Source organism: Pelmatolapia mariae, linkage group LG4 (genome assembly GCF_036321145.2).
Source record: "Pelmatolapia mariae isolate MD_Pm_ZW linkage group LG4, Pm_UMD_F_2, whole genome shotgun sequence".
In the NCBI taxonomy this organism is placed as follows: Eukaryota; Metazoa; Chordata; class Actinopteri; order Cichliformes; family Cichlidae; genus Pelmatolapia; species Pelmatolapia mariae.
The window spans coordinates 25,378,490-25,406,082 of NC_086230.1; the positions used below are offsets into that span (position 1 = coordinate 25,378,490).

Genomic DNA, 27,593 nt, shown 5'->3' on the forward strand with positions numbered 1-27,593 from the left:
AATTTGGTCCTCAGCTCGAAAAAGGATGGAGTCACCACTCCAGGTCAGGGACAACTTCCTGCCCCAAGTTGAGAAGTTTAGGTATATTTAGGTTTATTGTAGGGTCTACCTTACAATTTAAAAGCGCCTTGAGGCGACCGTTGTTGTGATTTGGCATTATATAAATAAAATTGAATTGAACTGAACTGAGTGATGGGAGAAGGGAGTGTGTGGTCCACCTTTGGTGGTCCACTGGAAAGGCTTGAGGAGGTGGCTGGGGAGAGGGAGGTCTGGCATTCTCTGCTTAGGCTGCTGCCCCCATAAGTGGAAGAAAATGGATGGATGGATAGATGGAATTTGCAAGTTAAATGGACTGGTTCATATATAGTAATTTCCTATTCAGAGCTTTATACAATATCACCTGTTGCCCTGTGACAACTGAGATAGGCTCCACCTTCAGTGCAACCCTGATTTGTATAAGCAAAAGAGAATACATTGACTTTATCTTTAAACACACTCTCTCTTCTCCTCATATTTTTCACCACTGTCAGAGCAACTTTAATTTTCCTTGATATTTCCACTTACTTCATCTTCTACCACATCTTCTTGTAACTATCTGATACACAGACAGACCTCTACAAGAATGTAGCATAGCACAGAAATGATACTAGCTGGTTCAGTTCTCAACCTTTTTGGTGCTGAAGGACATCAGAGGTCAAAAAATATCAAAGCACAGCAGAATAATAGTGAATAGTAGGGCTGGGCCATATCATACCGTTCACGGTAATACCGGTATAATGCTAGGCAACGATAAGAAAATGAAATATCGCAATAGAATATGGGTAAAACGCGCATGCGCAGTGCCTTTGTTTTCATACGCACATGCTTGATGGATTGTTGGAGCATTACGGCTACCGTAGTTGGGAACCTCGCAGAGTGATAGTACTGTGCTTCAACATAATATTACCATATTGTGTGTGTATAACCTCTTTTTAAGTTTTGTGGATATTATACATGGTTATGCTCAGGATATGTCAGCCCATTTTCACTGGAAATGCCTTTTGGTTAAATTGCCAGCAAGGAATTTGCATTTTCACTGTTAAATTTTTATGTAGCTTTAATGCACATAAAAAAACAGCTGCTTGTTTAAGTGAAAATACATTGATTTTTTTTTCTTTTTTTGCACAAATAAAGTTGCGGAGTTGTAAAGTATTTTGTCTCGCGTCAATTATATTGTCAGTTATATCATTATCACAAATTTTCAAATGTATATCCTGATAAATATTTTTGGCCATTTTGCCCTGCCCTAGTGAATAGTGTAATCAGTCTATCTATATATATATTTGGAAGTTTAAATATATATATGTCCAGATCTTTAAATGTTTATGAAACTGTAACCCTAAAATTACAGTACCTTGGTTGGGCCCAATAGAAGTGTATTAAAAATGCATTAGAGTAAATTAGATTAAATGCGTAATGATGTGACATATAAAAATCACTTTTTGTCGGCATTCCTTTAACGTGTTCAAAAACAAAACTTAGAGATACAGTGGCTTGCAAAAGTATTGGCCCCCCTTGAACTTTCCCACATTTTGTCACATTACAGCCACAAACATGAATCAATTTTATTGGAATTCCACGTGAAAGACCAATACAAAGTGGTGTACACGTGAGAAGTGGAACGAAAATCATACATGATTCCAAACATTTTTTACAGATAAATAACTGAAAAGTGGGGTGTGCGTAATTATTCAGCCCCCTTTGGTCTGAGTGCAGTCATTTGCCCATAGACATTGCCTGATGAGTGCTAATGACTAAATACAGTGCACCTGTGTGTAATCTAATGTCAGTACAAATACAGCTGCTCTGTGACGGCCTCAGAAGTTGTCTAAGAGAATATTGGGAGCAACAACACCATGAAGTCCAAAGAACACACCAGACAGGTCAGGGATAAAGTTATTGAGAAATTTAGAGCAGGCTTAGGCTACAAAAAGATTTCCCAAGCCTTGAACATCCCACGGAGCACTGTTCAAGCGATCATTCAGAAATGGAAGGAGTATGGCACAACTGTAAACCTACCAAGACAAGGCTGTCCACCTAAACTCACAGGCCGAACAAGGAGAGCGCTGATCAGAAATGCAGCCAAGAGGCCCATGGTGACTCTGGACCAGCTGCAGAAATCTACAGCTCAGGTGGGGGAATCTGTCCATAGGACAACTATTAGTCGTGCACTGCACAAAGTTGGCCTTTATGGAAGAGTGGCAAGAAGAAAGCCATTGTTAACAGAAAACCATAAGAAGTCCCATTTGCAGTTTGCCACAAGCCATGTGGGGGACACAGCAAACATGTGGAAGAAGCTGCTCTGGTCAGATGAGACCAAAATTGAACTTTTTGGCCAAAATGCAAAACGCTATGTGTGGCGGAAAACTAACACTGCACATCACTCTGAACACACCATCCCCACTGTCAAATATGGTGGTGGCAGCATCATGCTCTGGAGGTGCTTCTCTTCAGCAGGCACAGGGAAGCTGGTCAGAGTTGATGGGAAGATGGATGGAGCCAAATACAGGGCAATCTTGGAAGAAAACCTCTTGGAGTCTGCAAAATACTTGAGACTGGGGCGGAGGTTCACCTTCCAGCAGGACAACGACCCTAAACATAAAGCCAGGGCAACATTGGAATGGTTTAAAACAAAACATATCCATGTGTTAGAATGGCCCAGTCAAAGTCCAGATCTAAATCCAATCGAGAATCTGTGGCAAGATCTGAAAACTGCTGTTCACAAACGCTGTCCATCTAATCTGACTGAGCTGGAGCTGTTTTGCAAAGAAGAATAGGCAAGGATTTCAGTCTCTAGATGTGCAAAGCTGGTAGAGACATACCCTAAAAGACTGGCAGCTGGAATTGCAGCAAAAGGTGGTTCTACAAAGTATTGACTCAGGGGGCTGAATAATTACGCACACCCCACTTTGCAGTTATTTATTTGTAAAAAATGTTTGGAATCATGTATGATTTCCGTTCCACTTCTCACTTGTACACCACTTTGTATTGGTCTTTCACGTGGAATTCCAATAAAATTGATTCATGTTTGTGGCTGTAATGTGACAAAATGTGGAAAAGTTCAAGGGGGCCGAATACTTTTGCAAGCCACTGTATATTGATAAAACTTTGAGAGTGTACACAGATATCCTTATATTTTATACTTCTATGTTTAAATTTATACTTCATAAATTCATTGTCTGCAGGGTTTATTTAATTACCTCTCACCACACTAATAAGCCACCATAACGATGATCTATAACAATAATAATAATAATAATAATAACAATAATAATAATAATAATGGTTATGGTACAGGAATGGTTATGATAATGGTTATTGTACAAGTCTTGATGCATTCTCAATCATCCAGGAAAGTAAATCTCCAAAAGTTGAATCTGTTCATCTGGACGTAGCGTTTTGTGGGAGAAACGTTTCGTCACTCATCCAAGTGACTTCTTCAGTCTCCACGCTACGTCCAGATGAACAGATTCAACTTTTGGAGAGTTATTGTACAAGGCAGAAATTGTTAAGCAAGGACTACTATTAGCGCTATTAACTAAAGTTAATATTTGTAGTGCTGAGGTTGGTCGGAGGTGATGGTCTTAGGGCACCTTGGGCCAGCTCTGACTCTGAATAGCTGGCGACAGAATAATAAAGCTAAAACATAATAAATATGATGTTGAATATATAATTCATAATAAAAAAAGACTAGCTCACTAAACAACAATGGTGCGGTTTATTTTTTTATTATTATTATTTTACAGCACTGCCATTGTCTTTCCATTATGCCTTCACTGACACTAACATTGTCTAACGTTGACTAATTGACTAACGTTGCAGTTCTCCAGTTCGACCGCAGGAGGCCAGTAAACACAACGATTTTAAATACTTGAAGGTCAGCTATTAGTTTCAACTGGAATCTTCTGGTAAGCGGTAGATTGATCTCCAAATCACACGAAAAAAGCTATATAGGCGTTCAGTAATACATATAAACAATGAATATAATGCTGGAGTCCCACTTTCTAAAGTATGAGATGTCTTAAAAAATATTGTAATCATATTTAACGCTCTAAATAATTATATAATAAAAAATGTAAAAAAGTAATGGTTGTTTACATGCTATTGTTTAATATAGTTTTATTTTTGTAGTGTTATTTACAGGATAAGAACTTATTTCGTATTTTAAAAGAAACGAGCAGAATGTGACGTAGAAGTTTTGAGCTGCAGCTCGTGTAACTCCTGATTAATGACGTCAGGTGTAAATCCATGTCGACGGATGTTGACTCTCCTCAGGAGGGACGGAGCTGCTAACGTCAAGCAACTTCACGCAGCGGGCTGGCGTCTCATCTACAACCAGGTAATCTGGCATTCAGCATACTGACAGTTGCCCCGTTAAAGAGTCGTGACCGGAGACGGTTTCCTTCTCCACAGCCCTCCGGGTCTTCACTCCTTAACCGTTTCTGTCCGCATCTCTTTTTTTTTCTTTTTACGAGGTCGTTTCTGTGTCACGAATGGCGACGCTAGCTATAGCCAGCTAACCACTGCTACCCAAACAGACATGCTTTAAATAAACAAACACATTGCTGTCTTTAAGCTGACCTCAACGGCTGACAGGAAACACTCCCTGCCGGCTGTCCTTTATGGGTTTTCTTTCTTTCTTTCTTTTTCGTATTTTTTTTGTTTAAATTGCAGATATGTTGTAGAAATAACGAATGCAACGGCTTATTTTACCGTTCACATCACTCCGCATTGCCTCTCAGTTAGCTAGCTACCCTACCACATGTATTAGATCCAAGCACCAATTTAAATTAACATCGCCGCTGGCTTCCTCTGGCCTCACTTACGTAACTAAGTTATTCATGGTTAGTTGTGCAAGTAGATTTGAGCAGGATTATCCGCTACAGGATTATTAAAAAACATCAGCTAGCTGGCTAGTTGCTTATCTGGGAAAACTGTCCCAATAAGTTGGGAGCAGTTACACTCAGTAAACTTAGATATTTGGTTTGTGGAGGCACCGAAGTTAGTACTTGTTATTGCGATCACGTAAAAGTTTTCTTTTCACTTTTGTTTTTTGTTTGCTCTGGACACAAGAAGAATCCAAATTTCAGCCTTAAAAAACCGAAACACATACAGACACATATATATGTATATATATTAGTTATAATATAGTTATTTCTTCTGTTGGTTGTGAAATTACCAACCTGAGGAAGTGATAGTTGACGTTTGAATCGTTTTTTTTTTAAATGACCATTATCATTGTTTATATCGGTAAATGGGCTGTAGTCAACAGGATTTACAAACGGGTTATATATTTAATTAAAAAAATAGCTGTTATGCAAGTATCTTTATGACTCTGCATTATTTGTACTTTCAGTGTATTCTAAATGATAATCAAACCATCCTTTCAGGCCACTTCAGATGTCTTCATAGAACTACTGTGTTATATTTGTTGTCATTTCTGCTGCCCTGTTGGCAAGATTGCTCTTAAGAAAGACGTTTGTAATCTCAATCAGACTTTTAACTCGGATAAGTAAAGGGCATATAAAAGTCACTTTGGCAAAACTGATTGCAGCTTTTATCTTAGAATAGAATGGAGTAGAATTCAGCTTTATTGTCATTGCACATGTCACAAGTACAAGGCAACGAAATGCAGTTTGCATCCATCCAGAAGTGCTTTGGCAATAGATATATTACAAAAATATATATTAGCAATAATATAGATATATAGATATATTACAAAAATGGGTCTATTATAGGTAGGAGGGTACAAAATATGGGTCTATTATGGGTATGTTACAATGTACACGGTATGAAGGTATGTTATGAATATGCTATAACTATAAGTATGTACAGGCTGTAGTGAGTGTACAAGCTATGTACAGTCTTGTGATATATTATAGGTTAACAAGTTATTTACAACAGTTTCATTAATGGCTTTCCTCAGCAGTGTCTTATTTCAGTTCACTGCTAAAGACTGATTTGTTTTTGTAAATTTTAGTGTAGATTTGAATAACAGTTTTGGCTTAATAATAATGTACTCTTTTAACTTGTACATTTTTAATAATAATAATAATAATGGTGAATTTTGCTCATATTACAGGGTGTGGCAGATCTCAGGCTTCTCTGGAGGAATCCCTAATTTCAGTCACATCAGGTAAACCTATTAGTAATAGTAGTAGTAGCAGTAGTATTAGCCCGTTACTACAAAGCAAGTTCAACACTCCCAGTTTTGTTTTGTTTTTTTTGTTCTCTGGATTCACTTATCCAAACATTGGCAATCAGAGTAAGAGGTCACAGCTGGTTATCAAGTTGAGTCAGCTTAAATAGTGGTGCTGCTAACAGTGTCTGACCAATCACAGTTTTACAAAAGTGTACTTGCAGCAAAATGGCTGACTTTACATAGGAAGATAAAAAAAAATGAAAAATATGAAGGATTAAACACATAACAAAGGCTGAACTGAAAATTAGGCCAAATTAGTGCAAATTTGATACAACTTCAGGAAGTATCAAATATGATCATTAGTGCTCAGAGTACATTAAAACTGTTGTGAAATTGCTTGCAGCCAGCAGGAAAAAAATATCAAAGGGTAAAGCTACGTCGAATCTACATTTAATGCTGTTGCTCATCAAGGAAAATCAAAGACTTTAGACGCTTCAACTATCTGTGCAGAGATGTCCAAGGGATCTTCTGGGAATGGTGACCTTGTTTTCACTAGAACTCATTGGTCTGTCAGCAGTCATTTCATACCTGTTGACCTCTAATCTGCAATTTAGCCTAGTTCAAGGCAGGTTAGGTTTGCAGCATACGTTGGTAATATACCCTGGTAAGTAAGGCCTGGTATTTCTTGTAAAAAATACCTAAACAAACAAACATACACAAAAAACACCTTAATACATTGAGAAAAGAGAAATGTCAAACTGACTGAACTACACCAGTGCTAGCATGCAGCCTCAAAATACAGGAGGTACGTCAGTAGCATGAGTGTATGTTGTGGCTCTATTAGGGGAGCTTGTTATTGTTGCTGCTTATAAGTGTAGATGCCATTATAGAAATTAATAAATGAGCACATTGGTTAGTCAGCTTTCAGCCTAAAGAAACATCACTGAGTCAGTTAACATAATTGACCTACATTTAATAGGTAGGGTTTGCTGCATATTTAGTATTAGCATTGAGGTTTGTTTCTGACTCAGAAAGAATCATTTGAGGTTTGCTGTGCACGTAAGTGTATTTATTTGCTAAAGGAAATGAATCTGTGCTATTGATTTGACAGCGACTAGTGTGCATGTATGTTTTTGATAAATGACGTGTTAATAAACAGATATACAATTTTGGTACATTTGAAACCCCAGCTAACAAGACCAACTGGCAAAGGAGAATTTTTCTGCAGTTTAATGTCTTTTGTTATTTTTCTCCTCTGCACTTTAAAACCTGCATTAGCAAACACCTTCTTCAGCATCATATGCTTTGAAAACCTTAATATAACTGAGGAATGTGCTGAAATGATATCAGGAGATCACAGGGACAGGCTCAAAAGTTGCACCGCTGGTCTTTAAAGTCAATCTTTATTTATTTTGTGGGCATTTCTGTTTATATCAGTTTGAATAAAAAGGCCTCCCATAGTTTAAAAATATAGGTGACATTTCAACATCAAAACAAACTGAAGTCTAGACATATTTCAACACTTTCTTTGGTCGGCGAGGAATGATCTAGTCCACACAAACTTCCTTTGTTTGTATACCCATCTCTGTGTAGCAGCACCTTTCTTTTCCTCTCCAGATAAGCTCACACATTTAAAAGGTCAGTTCACATTTGACTAAAACGGATGGAGGAAGTTTCTTTTCAGTGGGTTTTGTTTGTACTAGATCCCAGTGGTACTTTATGGACTTGCCACTGTTTATGTGAGAATTAAAATATTAGAATCAATCTTACACAGACATCTTTGGATCAGAGGTGTTGGCGTGCCAGTACTGTTTCAAAACGGGCCTACACGATTGGTCCACATTTAGTAGAGGCATAGTATCTGTATAACCTTACTTAAAAGAAGTCTCAATTTTGGTGTTTTTTCCCCCCATTGTTATAAACAGCTTTTTTATTGCAGTCCTGTCAGAAGGCTAAAACATGTTTAGCCAGATTTAGGAAAAACCATGACTGTTTTGTAGACATTCCCTCATCAGAAAGACTTCGGTTAGAGTCTTTAAAATTAAGGGGTCTGTTGTATTAACAGTAGTGTAGTCTATTACACATATTTTCAAGTATGTAGAGGTTCATGTACAGATGTGAGAGCCTGCTTCTCTCTGTGTTAGTACTTTCACTTCTCTGACCTAACAGGTGGAAAATGCAAATGATGTGTTTCCTTAGAACAAATTGTAGCACCATGCAATAACACAGTCTTTGGTTTTGCTTGTGCCTTTGGAGTTGTCATCACTGGTCATACATACTTTTAAATCTCCCCCCAAAATTGTTGTTCTTCTCCGAGGCATTTGTTGCACCCTACATTCAGACACCATTTGCATTATTTAAGCAGAGAGAAGAGGTGCTTCCTGCTGAAACCTGAGCACCGGGGAAGGATGGAGGAGCTCACGATTGTATTGCTGTTGAAGTTTTCACACCTAGCAGTTCCTTTCATTCTTTATTTAATTCAGGCCTTCCCTGGAATTGCTTTTGCTAAAGGCTTCTTCTTAAGTGGTGGCTGTCACTCAGGAGGTGTAGAGCAGGTCATCTGGTAATCGGAAGGTTGGTTCCTGCCAAATATCCTTGGGCATGAATCGGTGAATGTATAAAGCACTTTGAGCGCTCGGAGTAGAAAAGCACTATATAAGAACCAGTCCATTTACCATTCTTTACTGCACTCAAGATCATCCAGGTTTTCACACAGTAATCACACTTACTCTGGTCATCTTATGGTTTTTACTGCTTTATCTTGGTTTATAAGACTGGAATTGAATAATTTGGTTTTAGTTGCAAATGAAATGTAAACCCATCATGATATTGTTTTCATGTTCAAATGAATAGTTTTGCTTTTACTTCTGTTTTATTGCCAGGCAGTATTCCTATAAACCAAGAAAATGTGATTAACACTGCCAGCGTTAAGATGTCTTAAAACCTCCCCCTTTATCTTTCAATTCCCCTGAAACTTATGGTACAGTATGTGCAGACTGACATCAGCAGTTACATCAGCTCCTTCATTAGCCTCTCTGACTGTTGATGGAACATTTTATGACTGTGTCAGAGAGTAATGAGCCAGGGGACTCAAACTGTGCTCATTTTTTATTTCTCACAGGGGGGGAAGTCAACCTGTCGAGTTGTGAGTGGAGCTCACGTGTCCGACCCATTTGCTAGTTCAGACATCCGGCCAGTATGTCCAGCGATCCTCCCCCTCCGTACCCCGGAGGTCCCAGTGCGCCCCTCATCCAGGAGAAAAATGGACAACCTGGTAATAAAGCTGAACACACAGGATTGTGAATGTTACAGTAGTGGTACTGGTGGTGACATATGTTCTACATTCAGTGTGAGTGATTCTGTAAACTTCCTCAGTTCAAGAGGAAGTACATCTGCGGCCGTTTTAACTGTTGAAAAAAATTGTAATTTGCTCATTTTAAATCCAGACTGATTTGAATAATTTAGTCAAAATTTACCTTTTGTAATATCAGTCTGACTCTGTTCTAAATTATTACAGCTTGGTCTCATTATGGAGCCTACCTACTCTGATATACTAACCAATGAAAAAGAGAAGTTCTTGAGTGCATTGAGATAATTCAAAAGCAGTTTGACCACTTCCCCACAGTTGATGTGAGAAATTTCGGCACTCACTGAGCTTGAGAGACTTCATTGTAATGTTTGCTAGTTTGATGAAGAAGCGTGAATGTAAATCACAGCAAATAATGGTCTCACCTTTGAAAGCTTCATAGATGACCAGTGAAGTGAACACCCATGTTGTCATGCACTTGCAGCCGTGTACTACTGCAGTTATTTATTTCAGACCATAAACTTCAGTTTGTTGTGTCAGACTTGTGCGGGGCTGTCTTCAGTGCCATCTTTTTAATGTGTGCTGTATTTCAGAAGCGGTAAGGACTGCTCCTCCACAGGGACAACCCCTACCTCCAGACTATGGTCCACCACCCTATGAGGCCCCACAGCCAGGCTTCCTACCACCACATGTCCCTGGGGAAGGGCCCATGCCAATGCCCATGCCTATGCCTCCACCACCACAAGGTGCGACAGACTATCTGCATATATAGATAAGGAAATGAAGCATCACACTCCCATAATATGCGACTGTCTTCTAAAGCTGTCAGGACATGTTAGTGTTCATGGTTCTGGACCCGACATGGTGTACAGCTATGCACAGTACAAACTGCAATAGCTGTACACACTTAATATTTGCACATTCTTTCCAGAGAAATAATGTTTTACAGTTTGATAAGAGGGGCACTTCAATTTCAACCATATATATTCAGTTTGTGTTATAATTGAGCTATGTGTATATAGTAGAGCTATTTGTTATATTTTTTGTATGATTATATTTTGTTTAGTCAGTTACTGTTCTTACTGTCTTGGAGCAACTCTGACCACATAATTTCCTCAGGGATGAATAAAGTATTCTGATTCTGATGTAGTTTCTGTATCTATGGACTGCTCGGAAAAAAACCCCACTTCGGCTTGCTAACTTTCAATACTTAAAAATAGTTTATCTGGCTTCAGTTTAGCTTGGTAGAAGCCAGAAAATTGAATTAATAATGTGGAAATGTAAAAGAGCTAAAAAGTATTTTATTGCCCACTGGCTTGTAAATCTTTTTTTCCTTTTGGCTCACGTCACTGTTGAGGCTATGGTTCATTTTCTTAAATATCATGACTGCTGTTCTTGTGCTCGCCCACTCTCATTGGTTTGTCTAAATGCAGGTGGCCACTACCCACCACCACCACCTGGTCACTTTCCTCAACCGATGCCAGGACAGATGGGCCCGGGTCCTGGTCACTTTGTCCACATGGGAGGTCACACAGCGACCGTCCTGGCTCCTCCAGGAGCAGCCACCACTGTGACCGTTCTGCAGGGTGAAATGTTTCAGACTTCACCAGTGCAGACTGTGTGCCCGCACTGTCAGCAGGCTATCGTCACCCGCATCTCCCACGACATCGGCCTCATGAACACACTCTTCTGCCTCTTCTGCTTCTTTGTAGGGTAAGTAGGTCATGGAAAAGACATCTGGTGGTGGGTTTTCGCTGTTTTTACACATGAGTAATGCCTAAAAGTGACATTAGTTTTAAATACACAGAACTAGAGCTGGATGATAAATTATGTCAAGAAAATCTGCAAGAATCATATTTCTGACAATATAAAACGGTCACTATCGCAGAATACTGATTGTTGTTATATTGCTGCATTTCCATTGAGCTAATTTACTTGATGAGACACTTTCTAATTCAAAGTTTCACTTTATTGACACTAGATGCATTAAGTACCCTAGGTAGTGTTTTGGAAAGTTGAGTAAACGTATAAAATAATTGCTTAACACTTCAACAAAACTAAAGTAACTTGACCATGTAACTCGTCAGGAGACTGCAGAATATTGTCACATAATAACGCTGAAAAATATGTCACACAAAGGTCACACATCACCAGCTGCTAGTGTCTCATTCTTTGTGGCCTGGTTATGCTCATTGGTGGGAGGTTGTTTTTTTTGTTTTTTTTTTCGACTCAAATATTAAAAAAAAAGAGTTGTTTCCAGCTTTAGCTAGATTAACTATTACTATTTTTCAGAATTCTTTGCATTTGTTGGAAGTTGTTGAAGTAGCTCCCTTACTGGATACTAAATTGTCACTGGAGTCTCACATGTGCTCTTGCTCTCAGACACGCCCAGGTTTGTCCATAGTTGAGCATATTAGGGAATGTGAAAGAATTCACTTTTATTCATATAGCAGCAAATACTCATAGCACTTTTATTCTAAGGTAAAGACCCCACAACAATAGAGAGAAAAAAACAACAATCAGACAACCCCCCCATGACCAAACACTTGTCAGCAGTGGGAAGGAAAAACTTCCTTTTAACAGGAAAAAACCTCTGGCATACCCAGACTCAAGGAGGGGCAGCTACCTGCCACGACTGGTTGGGGGTTCTGTCAGAGGTTTCTTTTAAAAGGGAGCTGTTTTTACTTTCCACATTCACCACAGTGAAGGCTGTCGTTTGATTATTGTAGGGTCTTTACCTTCCAATATAAAATGCCTTGAAACAACAGTTGTTGTAATTTGGCACTATATAAATAAAATAAAATACCCCATAGCGTCCATTACTTTCCAGCTCCCCTGTTAAGGACTTTGGAAGATAAAATATTACCTGAACATTCAGACAGATGGTGTTTCAATAATATGTTCTTGACTTAGTAACTTGTTAATCGTGTCTGTCTTAAATTTTGCACAACAGTATACTGTGGCATCTGTGACCTTCAACTTTTGCATAAGTTCCGATCGGAGCAGATAAGCAGATGGTGTATTTTTCATGCTTCTGTGTTGCCATGTTCTTGACCCAGTGACTGTTTGGTGAGAGCTTAATGTACGTAACGTGTACAATCATGAGCAGGTGTTTGATTTTCGCTTCATCTTCTGTCCGTCTGCTCCTCGTTCACAGCTGTGATCTCGGCTGCTGCTTGATTCCTTGTCTGATTGATGACCTCAAGGATGTGACACACACCTGCCCTTACTGTAAGGGCTACATTTATACATACAAGCGTATATGCTAACCACGGACAGCTGGATGCCACAGAGACAAGTACATGCACACACATAAACCCACAGTGCCCCCTGCTGGTAGTGACAGGCTTCTCCCCTCCCCACCCCTCTACATTTTTGCAAAGTGTTGTGTAGCCCTCTTAAATTGTAAGTGAAGTTTTCTCATTAGTTCACAACATATTTCCTGTATATACCGTTCAGCATACTTCTCTCATGCATTTGAAATGTACAGTTCTCTGGCTTAAGCGCAGCAGGTGAAGGCGCCCCACAGAGGCACACAGGTAAATTTGTGATGTTTCGCATGTGAATAAAAAAGGAAAAAAACAAAACAAAAGACTGCCTGTTTGAGAACGCTGTGAAAATGTCACTTTATTTGAATTCATCTGTGAATTTTGCTCTATAGCAAGTGTATTCAGACATGGGTTAATTTTTAACTTTGATTTCAGATATTTAATTCATTATTTTAATATTTAGAACTGAACTTTTATTTTCCTTTGTCTGATTTTTTTGTTCCAGCAGGTCTAGTGTTTCCTTTTAATCATTGATCCCTTTTGAATGTGAGCAAAATGAACCATTTATAATATTTAGCTACTAAATCTACTTGTTGGGAAAGTCCCAAGATTTATGTTAACCTGCTATATTTTGTTATTAATTTGGGCTGTAGTCACAAAATGTCCTGTGACTTACTGTTGAGCTAATGCTCATCAGTGCCCTCTGTCTGTAAAGGTGTTTTATTTTGATGATTGAGTCATTATTTGCACTTTAAGTTAAAGTTCACCTTTGCCCCTCAGATGCATCATTTGTCTAGGGGGGGAAAAAGCGCGACCACCTATGCATCATTTGGTTTTTACTTTGGTTTGCTGTTAGCTGAGTGAATCCCACCATGGTTGCACCTTTTCAGAATTTAGTAGATGGAAGTAGAGCTGACAGACTTAGGGCTCGACTGTTACTGATGGACGAACACTTCGCAACATCTCGGTAGTGATTTGTCCTGTCGCTGGCCAAATGCTGAGTCTGGGTCGTTTAAGATGATTTTCAAAATAGTTATTTCAAAACAAACAGAAAATTGTTACTAGTGGCACAGTATGTTATGTTTGCTCTGTTAAGTGTTTTGTTATAACGTTAATTTATTTTGAAAAGTCATTCCAAGTCGCTCTCACTGATGAGAGGTGCTAACATGTATAATTTAACGTACAGCACTATCATTACAGTGGTGGGACCATCTTCACACAGTGTTGAGTCGCTGACTTAGCGTTAGCCCTTCCCGATGACTTGCATTGCTCAGAGGCATGTTAAAAAAACGATTACAGATACTAAATAGTGAGCTCTTTGCTAGGAAAAAGCTTTAAATAACAGATTAACTCCAACATTGTGATCCCACCGAATTTAACACCAACAGATACTGTTCCACCATCAGCATGCCGGATGTCTCATGCACCGAGCGCAGAGTTTGTCTGCACGAGCCACACATCGAAACAAGTCATTCTCACTGGCAAGTTCCTGACTCTATGTGCATTTGTTTTTTTTTTCCTTGAGGCTAACGGAGCTCTGCAAGAAAATCAATATGAAATGAAGGATTGCATTGAAATATTAATACGGTGTAACACACACCATTGTTGTGGATTTTGGTGGTCTGCATTGCTCTAAATGTCTGTGAAATGTATAACTATGTAAGTCAAAGATTTGTTTGACTATTGTATACAGCTACTATTTTATCAATAAAAGTCATGAAGGAAACAATTTTGAAATTGTGAAAGTGGATATTTTATTTAAATATTAAATGTAAAGCAAAAAAAAATAAATAAACGTTTCTCAGCTGTGCTTGTGAATGAAGCTGAAAAACACAGCAATAGGTGAAAAGGTGTCAATCTCTCCATCGGTGTCCGCACTGAGCGTTGCAGCATTTGTAGAACGTGGTCATCGGTTCGTCTGCTGATCTGGTCTGAATCTGCATGAAGTATGCTCGAGGATGCTCGCACTTCGGGCACGTTTCTGTAAACGGACAAGTGCATCATGTCAGTGTGGAATCACTAATACTGTTGGGATTGGCTCATTTAATTTAATTCCATCCGGCCATGCAGTATAAAGAAAAATGCACGGAGTAGCATCACTGACACAGGATGTTCCTAATTTTGACAAACTGTACAGATCAAAGGACGCAGTCCTCGAGATGCACTTATAAGAAAGTTAAAGCACCCATCCTGCCAGGTTTCTCAAACTAGCACCTGGAGGCCAAAGTAATGTCATCCATAGTGCAAATACAATAACTTCAGTTTTTCTTACGTCGAAAATTACACATTATCGAGGTCTCTTATTAGCCTGTAGTATGTAATTTGTGTTAAATAAATATGAAATCTGGTCTTTATTTAGAAATAATGCTCTTTAGTAACCAATTGAAGGAATTTGACTCTTAATGGACTTTTATTCTTTCAATTTCTTGCCCGTGTTGCCATTCATGCTTCAAGAGAAGCTTCATGAAAGACATTCTATTCTCTATAATATAAAGTGTAGGTCTCCAAGCTGGATAGTTAAAAAGCTACAGTAGTCTTCCTTTTAAAGAGCTTTAATCTATCTGTAGAGTTATGTTTTTATTGGGCTGGGATATTGCAACACCCCAATTTGTTTTTCAGTCATTCTGTTGTAATTTGGTGGTGTGCTTGGGGTCATTGTGCTGTTGAATGATGCAATTTTAACCATCTGTGAGATAGACGGCCTCACATTTAACTCTAGAATATTTATATATAGAGGAGTTTCTGTTTGACACAGTGACAACATTGTGCCCAAATGTTAAGGTAGCAGCAGCTGGCAGGGACTCACCCTCTTAATTAAGAATGTACTTTGTTTTTCACAGTATTGCACATGAAAACTCTGTTTTTCACACTGTTAACTTGAGCTACACATTTGACAATCTATATTGACAGTGTTAATAGATATTTACCCTAAAATAACGAAAAACCGAAGGACCTAGCTCAAGTAGTTTTCTAAATAATTACATTTTTAAATGGCACAACAAAATACATCCCGACCGTCATCCATGGGAATACTTGGATGCTAACAACAGTTCAGAAGTGCATCTTTCCCCTCAGTGTTTTAAAGGAAAATCTGTCCATGGTCAGGTGGGAAGTTTTTGTTTCAATCTGATAAATTGAGTTGATCCAAACACACGCTTGCTCACACACATCACGGATAAGTGGAAGAAGATGGCTGGCTGGCTGGATGACTTTGTTTAAAAAAGTTATTCTTTTAAAGAGTTTAATTTTGACATGAAAGTGTGTTTAGAGTTTTGACCCCACAATACTTGTTGTCAGCAATCACATTGAGCTAACAAGCCTATATCCAGTTGTCAAAAACTGTATTACAAACCCCTCAAAGGCACTGCAGACATTTGAGTTTTGAGCAGGAGTGCAGGTTTTTGTCCTGATAGACACAACTTCACTCTCAAACTAATTTTAAAAAAATCCAATATTTCTTCAACCAGTTAATTTTGCGATTATAAACAGATAGATAGACCACACCATGAACTATTTTAATGACACTCACCAGGTGTTGAGTCCACGTTTTCCCACGCAGCAGCTCCACCCAGAACATCATCCACCTCCTTTAACTTCGGATACTTCCTGTTATTTACCTACAGGGGTTTAAACAGATAACGTGATGCTCTCAGAAGCCACGCTAACCTTAATGTAAGATGTGATATATTATATGTGAAGTATTTCGTCGTTACTCACCTTTCGTGTGATGTTATGTACGTAGGGACAGGTGTTACACGCGAATCTCATGCACTTCTGCCCTTCCTCGACGATTAACACGTTCCCGCAGGTTGGACAGAAAAGAAGCATGTTAGCACGTACTTAAAAAACAAAACCCTGTTAGTTTTTGAACTTAACAACACTAGCACTCTGTGGACTCAGCTGTAAACACTGCTGCGTGTGGAGCACCGGAAGAGAAGGAGAGAAAATGAGATGCACCCACATTGAGAGTTCGGTGAGAAACAAAGGCTCTTTAAGCGGAACCATGTTTTCTGAGCCCCATTTCCTCGCCCGGTTATTATTGGTGACGGACGCACTTACTTCCACGGGCTTCCAGTTAAATTAGTTTCCATTAAAAAGTATATTTTCCCCTAAGTTATAAATTAAGTCGATAAACTGCCTGTTAAGCTACTTGTCTGTTGAGTAAATTTAGCAGCTGGCGGTGATGGAGGAGGAGCAGAGAGCGGGTACCGCTGCTGCTGCTGGAGCTGCAGAAGGAGGAGGACAATCAGTGAAGGATGAAGAAGAGGTAAAAGAGGAAGATGTGATAGATACAGCAGCTCAAGGCGGAGAGGAGGAAGATGAGGACGCTCTTCCTCATTCAGAAATCTTGGATATTTTCGAGGAAGGACTTGCTCGACTCGTGCAGGATCCTTTGCTCTGTGACCTGCCGATTCAGGTGCTCCGTCTACTACATGAACATGAACATGCACATGTGCATTGCATACATACAGATAAGAGATTTGCATTTATGGTCAAAAGAGACATCACCTCATGTAATGACTTATTACAAAGCCATTGGTATATTGGTATACACTCACCGGCCACTCCTAGTATCCTGATCCATCACATCATAAAGGTGCTATGTTGGACTGAGATCTGGTGTCTGTGAATTCATTGTCGTGTTAAAGAAACCAGCTTGAGATGTTTTGAGCTTAGCTTTGTGACATGCTGTTATCTTGCTGGAAGCAGCCTTCAGATGGTGGCTACATGTGGTCATAAAGAGTTGGACATTGTCAGCAATAGTAGTGGGGTAGGCTGTTGGGTTTAATAGACTCTCGGCTGGTACTAAACATCCCAAAGTGTGCAAAGAAAATATCCCCACACTGCAACAGAAATCAAGGCAGCAAAAATCAAGACACATCAGACCAGGCAACATTTTCCCAATCTACTATTATTCAGTTTTAGTGAGTGTGTAAATTTTAGCCTTCCTGGTTTTAGGTGACAGGCGTGTCGCCCCCAGTGTGGTCTTCTGCTGTTGTAGGATGCCTGCTTCAGAGTTTGATGTGTGAGTTACTGAAGCATTCTGGCTATTCTTATCTGACCTCTGGCTTCATCAAATCACTGGTTCTTACCTAGAGAACTGACGCTCGCTGGATATTTTCTCTTTTTCTCTGTAAACCCTGGAGATAGTTGTGTGGTAAAATCCAAGTAGATCAGCACTTTCTGAAATACTCAGACCAACCTACATGATTGCCGCTTTAAAAGTAACTTTTCTTCATCGTTTTGATTTTTGGTTTGATTTTCAGCGTGACATCGTGACAATGCCTAATTGCTACCGTGGCTGTTTAAATATCTGTAGAAGTTGAAAAGGCTTGTCTTCCAAATTTTCCAGTTAGTGTATAAAGATGCTAGTGTCTGGTTTTGTCTGATTGGTGTTTCAATCTTAAACAAGCATGCTTAACTAGCAAAAATGCCATACCAGCCTGTTGTTCAACACTGTGTGTATAATTTAATCAGTCCAAACTGTGGAGATGGGTTTGACTCAAGTTATCTGTAAATTATTTGCATGCTGTTTAGTCTAGAGATGGCACGATACCACTTTTTTATGTCCGATACCGATACCGATATTATAAATTTGGATATTTGCCGATACCGATATGAATCCGATATAGTGTCATTTTTAATTAATAAAACTGTTTTTTAATATCCTGCTGCATTGTGTATAAGTTCATAGTCAAGTTTTAAAAAAACATAACACTAAAGCTATTCTGCTATACCTGTATTCAAAAAATATACTGCACCCAAAATGTTTCATAGTTCAGCAACACTCATCAAGCTAATAAACTTAAACCTGCACCATCCTTCCTATTCTGGTGTTTTAAAGAGTACTTAGCAGAAATATTAAACTAATAGGGTTGCCAACTCCCAGCAAAAAAAAAAGGGAACCACCCCCCAACCTCCGCCTCGTGATGCTTAATCGACGTAATCAACTTTAATTTAATGCATGTGTAAAAAAAAAAAAAAAAAGAAAAAAAAAAAGCACAGAAATAAATAATTTTTCTACAATAATTAAATAGATTCAACATTTTTCTTCAACAAAATTGCAGACTGCACTGATTGTATCTTCCCAAAAGTACTATAGCTTACTAGGGTATATTAGACTTAATAGTTACTATATACAGTAATGGACTTCTATACATTTTACATCAGATTAAAACTTTGGTTGTAAGATTCAGATTCAATTATTTATTAAAAGCTAGACGTTTTAAATGAGAATAAGAAAGAAAAGTATGTCTTTGTGCCCCCCTTTCCCTGTTAATGCCCTTCTTGCCCCCCTGACTAAACTTTGCTAGACTCGCCCCTGCACAGTTACCAGCTGTCAGCTACGTAGAAAAGGATCCTGGTGTAGAAAGTGATATTAAATAAATTCTAACAACAGCTTATCAAGCTTAAGCGTGCTGCTGTTGTTTAGCCGCTGGTTTCCTCTTTCTGGTGCAAAGTGGGCCAAAAACAAACAAGAGAGACGGACTCGCGACAGAAAAGCCGATCAGCTGATCATTAATCAGTTTCATGATTGAAGTAGCCACAGGAGAGGGAGGGGGAGAGAGGCAGTCGCTCCATGTATTGGTTGTTAAGCTTAACGCGGGAATGCTTTACAAACATTCAGAGATGAACTTACACACTTGCTTTACTTCTCTCTGGGATAACTTTCTCGGAGATGAAATGCCGGGTTGGCAGCGAGGCTCCAAATGCTCAACCAGACCACCGACAGGTCTCACACGCCACAGCCGCTCTATCACGTGAGGCAAACTGCTCGTGCTAAGGTTATGAGCTGAGTTACGCCATGTCGCAAGTTTTCTGAGGTGCTTTTGTGATATTTAATGGATCGCATTACATTTTTTATTTCTCTCCGATATCCGATCCAGTAATTTAGGCCAGTATCGGACCAATACGTAATATCGGATCGGTCCATCTCTAGTTTAGTCTATAAAATGTCACTCCGGGGTGGATTGAAACAGCAATTTAGGCAGGGAATTTTTCCAGGTCACTCTGCTCATGCAACTGTTATCTCTTATTTTCTCTCATTTATAGGCTAACATTTTATGTACACAAATTAATGAGACATCTTTTATGCAGGTAGTGCAGTTCAGAGTATTTTATAGCGGTCTGATCAGTGGATAATAATAATAATAATGATGATGATCATTCCCAAAAGTTGGGAAATTCCTGTGTTACACGTGCCAAAACATAAAACAAAATAGATTGAATGAAATCCTAAGGGCATGAAAATCTAATTCAGTTATGCAAGGCCAGACACAGAAACTAATTTGCCTACAGTCTAAAAATACAAGATGAGATGACATACAGGGTGAGACTGAACGCGTCCACATTTTCACTGACATCGAACAAAAGCTTCAACAGTGTGAAAAGAAACTTGTGCTTTGGCTGATGTTTTTTACTCAGCTGGACTCTCACAGGTACTTCATTTCTCTCTTTTCCACTCCTTTCCACCTTTCATATCCCTCTGTACACTTTGACTGAACAACTGCTCGCCTGCTTGCAATAATATCCTTGGTAGGGCAGACTCCTCACAGCAGAGCAAAAGGACTCAGGCCACTGGGAAATGTCTCCAACTGATGTCATAAAAGCCCAAAACCAGCATAAATTGGTTTAATTTTTAATGCAAATTTTTATTTTTTTACATTATTTGGGGGTTTCTCATTGTCATTATGTTATGCAGTGATGAGGAGACATGAAAGCAGAGAGCCAGTGAGCGCAGGAAGACATGCAGCTAAGGGCTGTGTTGGAGTCTGACCTCTGCCTCTGCATTCAACCTTGCAGCATAAGATTACCTGTTGGACCTGTTACCAGCACCAGCTAAACTGGTGGTGCATAAATTGCTTTTTTATTTTGTCTAAATGAAAAACCTCAAAAATTTATTTCCATAGGCTCAAAGAACTAGGAAGCGGTTAAAAAGAAAACAGTTCGGCATTTGTTCTTAGAAGTATGACTCAAAAATGAATTAATTAGATCAAAACATTAAGTATAAGCAAAACAAAAACTAAACCATGAACATCCAAGAACTCCCTGCATGTTTTTGAGACCAAGTGAATTTATGTGCCGACAGAAAAATGAAAAAATATTTATCTTCAGGTGACTCTGGAGGAGGTCAACTCTCAGATTGCTTTGGAGTACGGCCAGGCGATGACTGTAAGAGTCTTGAAAGCAGACGGTGAAGTGATGCGTAAGTGCTGAAGCTGCCTTGTTTTCTGTTTACATGGTTTTTAAATTCGTAAAGCCTTTTATACTCTTCTGATTAAAAAAATCACAAAAACCAAAAACATACAAACTGCTTTTTTTCCTCATAGCGATTGTGGTGGTGCAAAACGCTACGGTCCTTGATCTGAAGAAGGCTATTCTCAGATTTATGGAGCTAAAACAGCAACGCGAAGGCGGCGTGAAACACATCAGCTGGTAAACACACTCACAAACACAAGAATGAAAAAGGGCATGTTTAAAAAAAAAAAATCATATTTTTACTCTTTCCCTGTGTTCTATGTTTCCAGGAGATATGTTTGGAGGACGTATCATTTAGTATTTCAGGGCGAGAAGCTCGAAGATGACAAGATGAGGCTTAAAGAGTAAGTGTATCAAGTTAGCACTTTATTTAACAGTGTTGATAACACTTATTATCCATTCACTCCCTCCCTCTCTTTTTTAATTTGTGTGTATCTTCAGCTATGGGATCAGGAACAGAGATGAAGTGACATTCATGAAGAGACTCAGGAAAAAGTAAACCATGAAAAAAACACCAGCTGCTGTTGTTGTAGATTTTTTTTAGCCTCTCAAAGAGGCTTCATGTAAATAAAATGTTTATAAGTTGTCTCTTTTATTCCCAATGTGAATTTTTTTTGTGTATACCTGTTTTTTTTTTTTTGTGTTCTCTCTCTCTCTCTCTCTCTCTCTCTGTGTGTGTGTGTGTGTGTGTGTGTGTGTGTGTGTGTGTGTGTATATGTGTGTGTATGTGTATATATATATATATATATATATATATATATATATATATGTATGTATATATATATATATATATATGTATGTATATATATATATATATATATATATATATATATATATATATATATATATATATATATATATATATATATATATATATATATATATATATATATATATATATATATATATATATATATATATATACATACACACACACACACTCTTGAGCTACCCTTCATTTCTTTATATTTTACTTTCAAGAAGCCAGACTTTCTTGTACTTCTTAAAGTCATCATAGTTCTTCAGGCTTTCTAAAGGTATTTGTTTGCCTTTGGACACTGGATGCTTTCTCACTCACTTTCCTTCCAGTCCTTGTACCCTTGAGCTATGAAGCATTCGAGCACAAACGAGACACCTAACCCAAAGTATGAATTAGCGTTGTATCTACACATTTCAGACATCCAAGCAAAGAACCACTTAAATTTGATATTTAGGCACTTTGTTACTGCCAACCTGTCACAAAACACATGATTTGTTCCACTTTCTTATTTTGAGTCTGCAGAATGGTCAGATAAGTTTCACAGGCATAAATAGTGTTTTGTGCATAAAGGTGATTTCCAAAGAGCTACTAGCCAAAACCTTTGCATATCTCACCGTGGTATGCAGCATGTCCTTAAAAAACATTAGTGGAGGCAAAAAGAAGAAGTAGCAGCAGGTAAACATAATCTGAAAAAAATACAAATAAAAATCCAGCAAAGACCTGACACAGGACCCGAGAGATATATTTGGCCCTTCAGTCGATCCATATACTGGTTGCTGAAGCGGGGTGGCTGTCAAGGAGTCATTCTTGAGGAAGGGGGACCAGGAGAAAAGGCTGAGGTATGCAAAATTGCATAAGAATTGTACTTAAAGTCAGTGGAAACAGTGCTTTTATAGAGTGATGAATGCATGAATGGTTCAAACCATCTTAAGTGTGTACAGAGGAGGTCAGGAGAGAGGTAGAAGAGTGAGTCTCTACAGACATCTATAAAGCACGGTTATGTTTTGGGGCTCCATTTAATCGAGTGTTGTTGGGAATCCTGTCAAAACGGATGGAATAAAGAATGCAGAAAAATGCCACCAAACTTTGAGCCACCATTCAATACCAAGAGGAAAGCAACTGATTGGCAATGGCTTCATTTTTCAGCATGGTATGCTTTTCCTACTGCTGCATTAAAAATAAAAACACTCTGGAACATTGTCAGCTATGGATTGGCCTCCCTAGAGCCCACACCTCAACATTACTGAAGCAGTGTGTGATCAGAGCTTTAAATGTCCTTTAAAAACCCTGGAGAACTATTCCTGAAAACTGCTTAAAGAAATTACTAGAAAGCTTGCATAAGAGAGTTCAGAATGTGTTGAAGAATAAAGGGGCCAACCAACTATTGGCTTTCAAGCTTGTTAAAATTGTACAGAATAGTTTTTACATTGCAAACTGTGTTTGTGCATGTGTGTAAATCCCCATTTTCTTAGCAAAAGATAAAAAGATGGGGTCTAGAGACTTTTGCATACCTGTGCAATAACATCCTAGGCTTGCAGCTTAACAGGAGCTTTATATAAGGTCTAAAATAGGGCAGTTATAACCATAACCTGATGATTTGAATATTCCCTGAGAACAGTATGCTGTTGTTGAACCAGTACCAGTGTTACAGGATATACACGATACGGCAGGAACAGAAGAAGGTAAAGCAGATATCTTCCATTTAATAATGGTGAAATAGATTTTTATGAGGTTATAAGTTGAGATGTTAGATTAATGTTACAGCGGAGCATCAGTGCAGTTGGATACTTATTCGAACTTGTTTTATATAAGACTGATCAGACGATTACACGCAATCATCAGCGTCTGTGTCTCTTTCTGTTTTATAGATCTTTTGCTTGTTTTCTAAGCATCCAATCAGACCTGAGAAGCCATGTTTCTTTTAATTAGCTGCAGATGGTTGTGACCAATTTATCTGATTCAGAGAAAGCAGCATATTTGACTACATGCTGGATGAACTCATGTCCTGCATCTTTTTTATTTCATATCAGTAGTAATAAACTTTATTTCTATAGCTTATTTGCGAAATAGTTACAAGGTGTATTTGCAGAATTAGAAAAAACTAACAATATTTAGTCCAATACATGTATAGTTTTAAAAACTTTTTGGTAAGAGGAAGTAAATTCCAGAGTGTTCTGTTATAGCCAAAACACGGTGCACCTGTTTTTTTTAAGCCTGAAACTTGCATGTTTGTTGCTGATCTCGTGCTAAATGTTTGAAGGGGGAACAAGATAAGCAAATCATATATGTAAATAAATATGGTTGGAATGAATTAAAAGAATATGAACTTTATCACCAGCACATTATAGTCCACAGTTTTAATTTATTTAAACTAAACTAACAAACACTAAAGCTAAGGATTTTATTTTATTGTATGTAGTTTTCCAAGTTCACAAAATTCTTTATTCCAAAAGTCTAGTTTTGACTTTCATTGTAGTTAACTACGATTTTTTAAATCTGGTTTTAGTTTTTAGTTACATGTCAGTTAACTATAATAACGTTCGGTCCTGGGAATTTTGCCAAAAAGTGATTGCTGATGTTTGTATGTGCATTTTGTCTAATATCCATAGTTATACTGGTAAATTCATGGAGGGGATTTATATAAAATTGATTTGTTTTGCAAGTATTCTCGTGACCCTGCATTGTTGTACCTACACTGTGTTCATTATAATCAGTCACATTATAATCAGTCCAGTCTTTTTTGCCAGTTAAAATATCTTTATAGAACTGTTAAAAGTCACTTTGCCAAAAACCTGATTGCAGTCTTTACGTTGTGATGGAAATGTTCTTTCTGCTTCAAAATGACTAAATATCATTCATGAGAGATATGTGTGACAGATTATAGGCCAACAAGCTATTTACAAAAGCTTAAATACCGGCAATCACTTTTTGGACCCCTTTTGGGTTCAGAACTGCCTCGATTCTTCGTGGTATAGATTCAACAAGGTGCTGGAAACATTCCCCAGAAACTTTGGTCTATGTTGACATGATAGCATCACAAAGTTGCTTCAGATTTGTTATGATGTGAACCTCCTGATCCACAATATCCCAAAGGTGCTGTGTTGGATTAAGCACAGCTGGCTGTGGAGGTCATTTTAGTGCAGGAAACTTCATCATGTTCAAGATATTAGTTTAAGGTGATTTGAGTTTTGTGACATGGTGTGTTACCCTGCTGGAAGCAACAATCAGAAGACGGGTACACTGTGGTCATAAAAGGCCAGCAACAATATTCAAGTGTACTGTGTCATTTAAACTATGGGGCACAAAGAGCATCAAGAGAATATCTTCCACACCATGCTTCCTTTTCCTAGCTGATGGGAGTGGCACCTGGTATCTGTTTAAAGATTTGATATGTTGGTATGTTTCGAGTGGCTATTTGAGTTGCCTTCCAGTCAGTTCAAAGTAATCTAGCTATTCTACTCTGATCTCTGCCTTCATCAGGGCATTTCTATTGATGACATAAGTAAGATATTTTCCCTTTTTTTGGACCATTCTCTGAAAATGCTAAGGATGTTTGTTTGGGAAAAATCCCAGCAGATCAAAAGATTCTAAAATACTCAGACCAGCCCGTCTGGCACCAACAAGCACGTCACGTTCAAAAACGCCTAAATCATCTTTCTTTCCCGTCTGACTCTCAGGTTGAACTTCAGCAGTTTGTCTTGCACAAATGCCTAAACATATTGAGTTGCGTTTGCACGATTGGCTGGTTAGATATTTGTGTTTAGCAGTTGATCAGGTTTACCTAATGACAGCAGATGCTAGAAGAGCCTTCCAAGTCTCTGAGCCATCTTAAAGATGCTGTAGGTAACATGTTTTTGGTATAATTGAGAACCAAACCAAATACAAACGAACACTGAACAGAACAGAAAATGAAAATAGCTCAAAAAACAACAAGAACCAAACGTAAAAACAACTACAACAAATACAATATGAAAAATGATTAGGATAATCATGGAATCTGACTTTCATAAAATAGAATTACACAATCATTGTCATTTTAACAACTTTACGTGAAAAAGAAAGCGGTAGGAATAAACAGGGAGTTGGATTTCTACTATTTTCTGCCTCTTACAACTTAAAGACAAAGATAAATGCATGCACTCTCTTATGCAATCATCTCATTTAGAATGTGGGGCATAGAAAAGAAACACATTTTATATGCTTAACCGGTGCAAAAATAATATCTGCAATTAAATAAGATCATGCTTTCTCTTCTGCTTCTGTCCTTCCAGCAGTTGCCATGGATTTAGACAGCGAACTAAAAGAGATAGCCACTGAGATGAAACATGTCTCACTCAAAAGGGAACAACTTAAGGAGAGGAAAAACATTCTGTGCATATTTCAAGAGTTGAGGAATCGAGCCGAGTTTGGACAAACAGGTGAGCACTCAAGCAACTCCTGTGACAGTGATGGCTGTTTGCAGTCTTTTATATTTTCCATGAGGAATAAAAGCAAGTTGCGCTATATGTATAATCTCTGTACGGTTACTGATTTGTTTTTATAATCAGAGGAAGCAGTCTCTACTCAGAATGAGATTGAGAGCATCGATGAGAAACTGAAGGAACTGAATGAAAAACAGTCCGAGCTCCAGAAAAATTACGACAACATGCTCAATGCCACCAAAAACAAACAGCACAAGAAAGGTGAGTCCCAGTTTGCTACAGCAAATCTAGCACACTTTACGCAGCTAACCACATTTGTTCTTCTTTGTTAGTGGTCAGTTTCACAGACAAAGAGAATATAGATTCTGCTGCTCCTCCTTCTCCTCCTCCTGGCTCTAATATTGTCTATGTTGTGGCTCCGCCTACTATCCCAGGTGAGCTACTTTTGGAAATTTGTCTTATAAAACATAAAAGAATGAAAAGTTGAATGAAAACCACACTCGTGGTGAGGACTGCATGCAGATACTTGTGTTTGGATCAGGGCTTCTTGAGTGCATTTTTCCCCAGCTGCAGATCAAATATGACTTCATGCTACTGATTTTTGTACCTTCATGTGTGTTTTTCTTTCTTTTTTGTGGAAAACTATTTAACAATTTGCCCAAGTTTAAAACGAGAGAGACGGATGTTTTGTTTTTATAAAATAAATTAAAAAATGAAAACATTTTTCTTGACATTCTTAGACCTCGAAATCATGTATTGCTTCCCTTCACAGCCCCTGAAGTGATTCTGGAGCTGGACAAGCTCCCGGCAGCTCCGTGCAGGACACAGTGCCCAGAGTGTCGGCAGTTCATCACGACAGAGACGTTCTCCTCTGTCAGCAGTGTGACATGGCTGGTGTGCATTATGACAGCTTTATTAGGGTATGAAACTCTCCTCTAGATTGACCAGATTTGGACTGTTTCTGTTTGTCTAGCCAGTGTTATTGTCACCGTTACACAGCTTCCAGGCTAGTTGTCATTTAAGTGTCTTCTTGTTTTTTCTTTCGCAGCTGTGCGGCTGGTTGCTGCCTCATCCCCTTTTGCATGGATAGGTTCAAGTCCACAAACCACAGATGTCCTAAGTGTCGAACATTAATCAAAACTATTAAAAAGCTCTGAGATGAAAGCAGATAGGGAAAGATGGAGAAGATGCTGGCTATCCACTTGGTGGTGATAACAACACAGCTGCAAAGGGTCTCCTGCAGAATGCACTGAACATCAGTGCATGACGGGTGATGTTTGTAATCTCAAACTATAGCTGCTATTACTTTTTAGAAGCCTGTCAGACGAGACGGGTGGTTTCTGCCTTTATGCATATGCATATTATAATGCATTTTTCAGGCATGTCTGTGTAACAA

At 38.5% G+C, this 27,593-nt stretch overlaps 3 protein-coding genes across 5 annotated transcripts; 2 read left to right on the plus strand and 1 right to left on the minus strand.

The window, feature by feature from the left end:
* The first annotated feature begins 4,240 nt into the window (after positions 1-4,240).
* On the plus strand, positions 4,241-13,466 carry cdip1 (cell death-inducing p53 target 1). Its single transcript, XM_063472163.1, has 6 exons — positions 4,241-4,378; positions 6,122-6,175; positions 9,303-9,455; positions 10,082-10,234; positions 10,922-11,201; positions 12,646-13,466. The coding sequence occupies exons 3-6, from the start codon at positions 9,380-9,382 to the stop codon at positions 12,755-12,757; spliced, it is 621 nt and encodes a 206-aa protein (XP_063328233.1). The 5' UTR covers positions 4,241-4,378; positions 6,122-6,175; positions 9,303-9,379; the 3' UTR covers positions 12,758-13,466.
* A 112-nt stretch (positions 13,467-13,578) lies between these two features.
* polr3k (polymerase (RNA) III (DNA directed) polypeptide K) lies at positions 13,579-16,699 on the minus strand. The gene is made up of 3 exons (XM_063472164.1): positions 16,475-16,699; positions 16,287-16,374; positions 13,579-14,738 (listed from the first exon to the last, which is right to left on the minus strand). The coding sequence occupies exons 1-3, from the start codon at positions 16,583-16,585 to the stop codon at positions 14,611-14,613; spliced, it is 327 nt and encodes a 108-aa protein (XP_063328234.1). The 5' UTR covers positions 16,586-16,699; the 3' UTR covers positions 13,579-14,610.
* Positions 16,700-16,795: 96 nt separating this feature from the next.
* Positions 16,796-27,441, plus strand: snrnp25 (small nuclear ribonucleoprotein 25). Of its 3 annotated transcripts, XM_063470743.1 has the most exons (7): positions 21,303-21,360; positions 21,458-21,511; positions 26,048-26,194; positions 26,324-26,458; positions 26,530-26,631; positions 26,970-27,117; positions 27,246-27,441. In XM_063470743.1, the coding sequence occupies exons 3-7, from the start codon at positions 26,056-26,058 to the stop codon at positions 27,352-27,354; spliced, it is 633 nt and encodes a 210-aa protein (XP_063326813.1). In that variant the 5' UTR covers positions 21,303-21,360; positions 21,458-21,511; positions 26,048-26,055; the 3' UTR covers positions 27,355-27,441. The 3 variants fall into 3 exon arrangements, with proteins under 3 accessions (XP_063326814.1, XP_063326815.1, XP_063326813.1); XM_063470744.1 differs by lacking the exons at positions 26,324-26,458; positions 26,530-26,631; positions 26,970-27,117; positions 27,246-27,441 and adding exons at positions 16,796-17,174; positions 20,873-20,963; positions 21,088-21,193 and having other exon boundaries at positions 21,286-21,360; positions 26,048-26,188; XM_063470745.1 differs by lacking the exons at positions 26,048-26,194; positions 26,324-26,458; positions 26,530-26,631; positions 26,970-27,117; positions 27,246-27,441 and adding exons at positions 16,796-17,174; positions 20,873-20,963; positions 21,088-21,193 and having other exon boundaries at positions 21,286-21,360; positions 21,458-21,716.
* Positions 27,442-27,593: the final 152 nt, after the last annotated feature.

Bases quoted from the DNA above. Each gene is read 5' to 3' on its own strand.
- cdip1 (XM_063472163.1), top strand. From the start codon at position 9,380: ATGTCCAGCGATCCTCCCCCTCCGTACCCCGGAGGTCCCAGTGCGCCC. The intron at 9,456-10,081 runs GTAATAAAGCTG...GCTGTATTTCAG, and splicing joins GGAGAAAAATGGACAACCTG to AAGCGGTAAGGACTGCTCCT. The intron at 10,235-10,921 runs GTGCGACAGACT...GTCTAAATGCAG, and splicing joins TATGCCTCCACCACCACAAG to GTGGCCACTACCCACCACCA.
- polr3k (XM_063472164.1), bottom strand. From the start codon at position 16,585: ATGCTTCTTTTCTGTCCAACCTGCGGGAACGTGTTAATCGTCGAGGAA. The intron at 16,375-16,474 runs GTGAGTAACGAC...AAACCCCTGTAG, and splicing joins TACATAACATCACACGAAAG to GTAAATAACAGGAAGTATCC. The intron at 14,739-16,286 runs GTGAGTGTCATT...GTCCGTTTACAG, and splicing joins AAACGTGGACTCAACACCTG to AAACGTGCCCGAAGTGCGAG.
- snrnp25 (XM_063470743.1), top strand. From the start codon at position 26,056: ATGGATTTAGACAGCGAACTAAAAGAGATAGCCACTGAGATGAAACAT. The intron at 26,459-26,529 runs GTGAGTCCCAGT...CTTCTTTGTTAG, and splicing joins AAACAAACAGCACAAGAAAG to TGGTCAGTTTCACAGACAAA. The intron at 26,632-26,969 runs GTGAGCTACTTT...TTCCCTTCACAG, and splicing joins GGCTCCGCCTACTATCCCAG to CCCCTGAAGTGATTCTGGAG.